Source organism: Anoplophora glabripennis, unplaced genomic scaffold (assembly GCF_000390285.2).
Source record: "Anoplophora glabripennis isolate ALB-LARVAE unplaced genomic scaffold, Agla_2.0 scaffold140, whole genome shotgun sequence".
NCBI classification, from domain to species: Eukaryota; Metazoa; Arthropoda; class Insecta; order Coleoptera; family Cerambycidae; genus Anoplophora; species Anoplophora glabripennis.
The window spans coordinates 792,030-795,520 of NW_019416526.1; the positions used below are offsets into that span (position 1 = coordinate 792,030).

General features: G+C 29.6%; 1 protein-coding gene across 2 annotated transcripts in view; it reads right to left on the minus strand.

Annotated features, from left to right (window-relative positions):
- The window catches only part of LOC108905513 (glutamate receptor ionotropic, kainate 2), an 18,363-nt gene that overhangs the window by 10,705 nt on the left and 4,167 nt on the right, over positions 1-3,491 (minus strand). For both annotated transcript variants that reach the window (XM_018708395.2, XM_018708396.1), the window contains one exon: positions 1,368-1,583. In XM_018708395.2, coding sequence (XP_018563911.1) covers positions 1,368-1,583 — 216 coding nt within the window. The remainder of the gene's footprint in view (positions 1-1,367; positions 1,584-3,491) is intronic.

Below are 3,491 nucleotides of genomic sequence, written 5' to 3' on the forward strand. Positions count from 1 at the left end.
GACTCTCTGTTAAGTTCGGTTCGGCAAGCGTGCGCTGATGTTAATCGAATGGCATGACATTTTTTGACCAGGACCGTACTAAGATTTATTTCTTCGCTACAAAATTGAAGTTCAATTTTCTTGACAAAACGTGGATATATGAATTTCTTATATAAGGCTTTTTTATTGGATATATTCCTAGGAATCTGCACTTTATTTTTTCTGCACTAAAGACGCCACACCCTGTATACTAATTTGAAAATTTTATAAATCTATTAAAATAATTAGCTAATAATAATAATACTAAATAATACTAAATTAAAAGCTGTTTGACACAATAATAAAATTACCAAAGTTTCCTGAAGTATTTGAATATATTTTGAATTTGAGAATCAATATTTTTTTTATAAAACAACAACAATGTTTAGTAATAATTATGTCGTAAGATAATAAATACTATAAATGTATGTTTTTTATACAGTAATATGCAAACAATCTAATATTCTATATTACACCGCTGGGAATGCAATAAGAAAAGGAATTCAATGACGTAAAAATATATAAGGCGTTCGATTAAAATTAACAAAATTCGGTGTCATTTTTATGAAAATATAACATTGGGCAAGTTTTTAAATTAATCGAGAAAAAGTTCTATAAATTATTGTTATTATTATTATTAAATTTTGAAATAGACATGACGTCACTAAGAGTTTGATGGAGCAGCAATGACTTGAATAAAAATACGCTCCGATGGTTTTTCAATTTTCTTTCTAATTCACTTCTTTAGCAAAGAATAAACAACTAAAACTGTGCTATAAATAAGCAACTTTATCCAATAATTTCTTTCACATATGTGAAAATAATGTTTAAATCGTTAAATTTATATTTTTGTGCCATTTCCGTAAAATTGTTATTTTTAAGGCGCTTTTCTCATCAAAATTATAAGAATAGAGTATCATCTGAGCTGCTGCAGTACTGCTACAGCTATAATTTGTTATTTTGACCAAAACTAGATCCATTACAGTCATCAATTTTAGTGGTTTACAACCGTATCATAGCCTCAACTGATAGGTATTATTTATTTTTCATTACCTCAAACAATCTCAAAACGTTTTATTGAAATTTTGCTAGATTCGCATTTTCCATCGATGAATTTAATATCTTACCCATTAAGAAAAGAATAACACTAAATTCAGCACTGCATTGTGTGGAAGACATTGTACAAGAAATGTTTGAAGTAATTTTTGATATCTCTTGTAACAACAGAGATTTCGAGTAGAAAAGTATTGGTCAACTTCAAAAAACCCTCCATATGTCAAAAAACTATAGTTTTTAATAGTTTTATCTTTTTCTTGGTGGCACAAAAAATATCTATTTTACATACTTACGGAAAGTATAAAATTCATAAATGATTCACCATTTTCCCACTGTGTGCCATCTTCGCAATTTATACTCTCATTTTGAACTGGTTTTAAATGGTCCAAGACATTTGCGAGCATCTCAATCGCATCAAAAGTTAAAGCTTCTGATACTGTTGGTAAATGTGAGATATTCAAAGATTTTAAACGAGGATGCTCAGAGACATTAGAACCTAATAACTGGAGCTAAAATAATAAAAATAAAATAGAATAGAAATACAAAATCATATTTAATTATCACACTTATACCAAAGTTCCAAAGTAGTAGGATCATAAATAAATCAAACCTCAAATTTTACAGGTTCTTAATCTGACAAAAAAATTGTAATGTAATGTTCCGTATATTTCGCATAGAGTAGGTAGCTAGACGTTTCGTGTCATATGCGTGCAAGCGAGAAAAACTAGTTATTATTTTCACATTTTAGTTACTTCAAAGTGTTTTTTTAATAGTGGAATCGTATGCGAGTGTTAATGGCCAATCAGGGTAATGGTAAACTGGTTGTATAATAAACAATGTTTATTAGAGAATTCTAGCAAGAAACGCAGATATGTCAAGGACTGATGCCGTGGACGTGTGTAGTTCTTTAACAAAAGTATCAGTTAGAATTGTTTATCGTGCGTTAGAAAATAGTGAAATTGTAAAAAAAGCAAAAAAGCAAAATATGTAACAGGAAAAAATATTAATCCGTAGGAAGACTCGGATTTTATTTTTAAAATTCCAAAATTAAAGAAAATTGAAACTGCAGTCGCTGAAAATGAAGACTGCCCTGAAGAGTTTTACTATGTACTATGTATGAAATGAACTTTTCTTACGAAAACGAAATCGAAAAGTATGTTAATAGAAAATAACATAATCAAGACAGTATTTAGAAAAAATAATCGTGTCGTACATCGAAAATGTATTACCTCGACGAAGTATGGGTAAAGTCAAACGGTATCCAAAGTTTCACAAGATTTAAATATCAACAGCAGACGAGAAACATTTTCCTAATGATTTTTTATGGCTTAAAGTTATTTTTTGGAATGGGCGGTGATAAATAAGTAATAATTATGGGACGTGAATGCGGATTCTTGCATCTACTTTGTCCCACATCAAATCTTCTGCAGTGATTGTCATGGATAATGCTCCTTACAAGAGTCGACGAATATAATAAAACTGTCAACATCTACATGGAAACAAGAAGAAATCATGAAATGGTTGAATGGACAACACATTGAAAGATAGAATATTAAAAGTACAATTGTTAGCAAGTGCGCAAAAATAGAAAGCCAAATACATGATATTAAATGGTCAAAGCTTGAAAAGACAAACTTCTATTGCTACCACACCATTGTGAGCTGAACTCCACTGGACTAATTTGGATGGATATACAAATTTAGGTGACACAAAGTAACACAACTTTTAAATTAGGAGATGTAAAACTACCTCTACAGGCTAAGATCACGAGGACAGGATTGTTGAATACATACTTTAGAATAAATAAAAAAGAACCTACCTAAAATCGTAAAATATCTATTTAATTCTTATTCTAATTTAATAACTTCTTTAAAATGATACGCCTATGGACTCGCTTTCCTCTCAGATCAAAAGTTAAGACACGTCGTACATTCTACAGGATTATAATGAATCACCGAGATCAATTATTGTAACATGAACGATGCGTGAGGCGAAATTCATTTTTGAAATATAATTGAATGTTAACTAGGAATTTTGGTCTATTAGTCCAGACGGTATCTGTTTCAAAAAGCCATATTTGGGTGAATCGTATATCCACGGAGATTTTTGGCTTTTTGTCTTTCAAATATCATTAGAAATGAAAATTTTTCTATGCGCATAAAAAAAACGTGGGCTTAACTTTTGACGGCACAATATGTTAGAAAAATTGGAAAAATGTCATATTTTTCTTCCTATTTAATGATGTATCTTTTCAAGAGTTGATTTTGGGCGAAAATTAAAGAGGAAACAATGTTTGTAATTAATTTTTTTTTAAATATGACTAGTTAGTTACAAATCAAATGAATCATGATTATTATTGTAAAAATCGAAAAAATCGCCAAAAATTGAGTTAAAAAACATTACTTTTTAGGGAATTT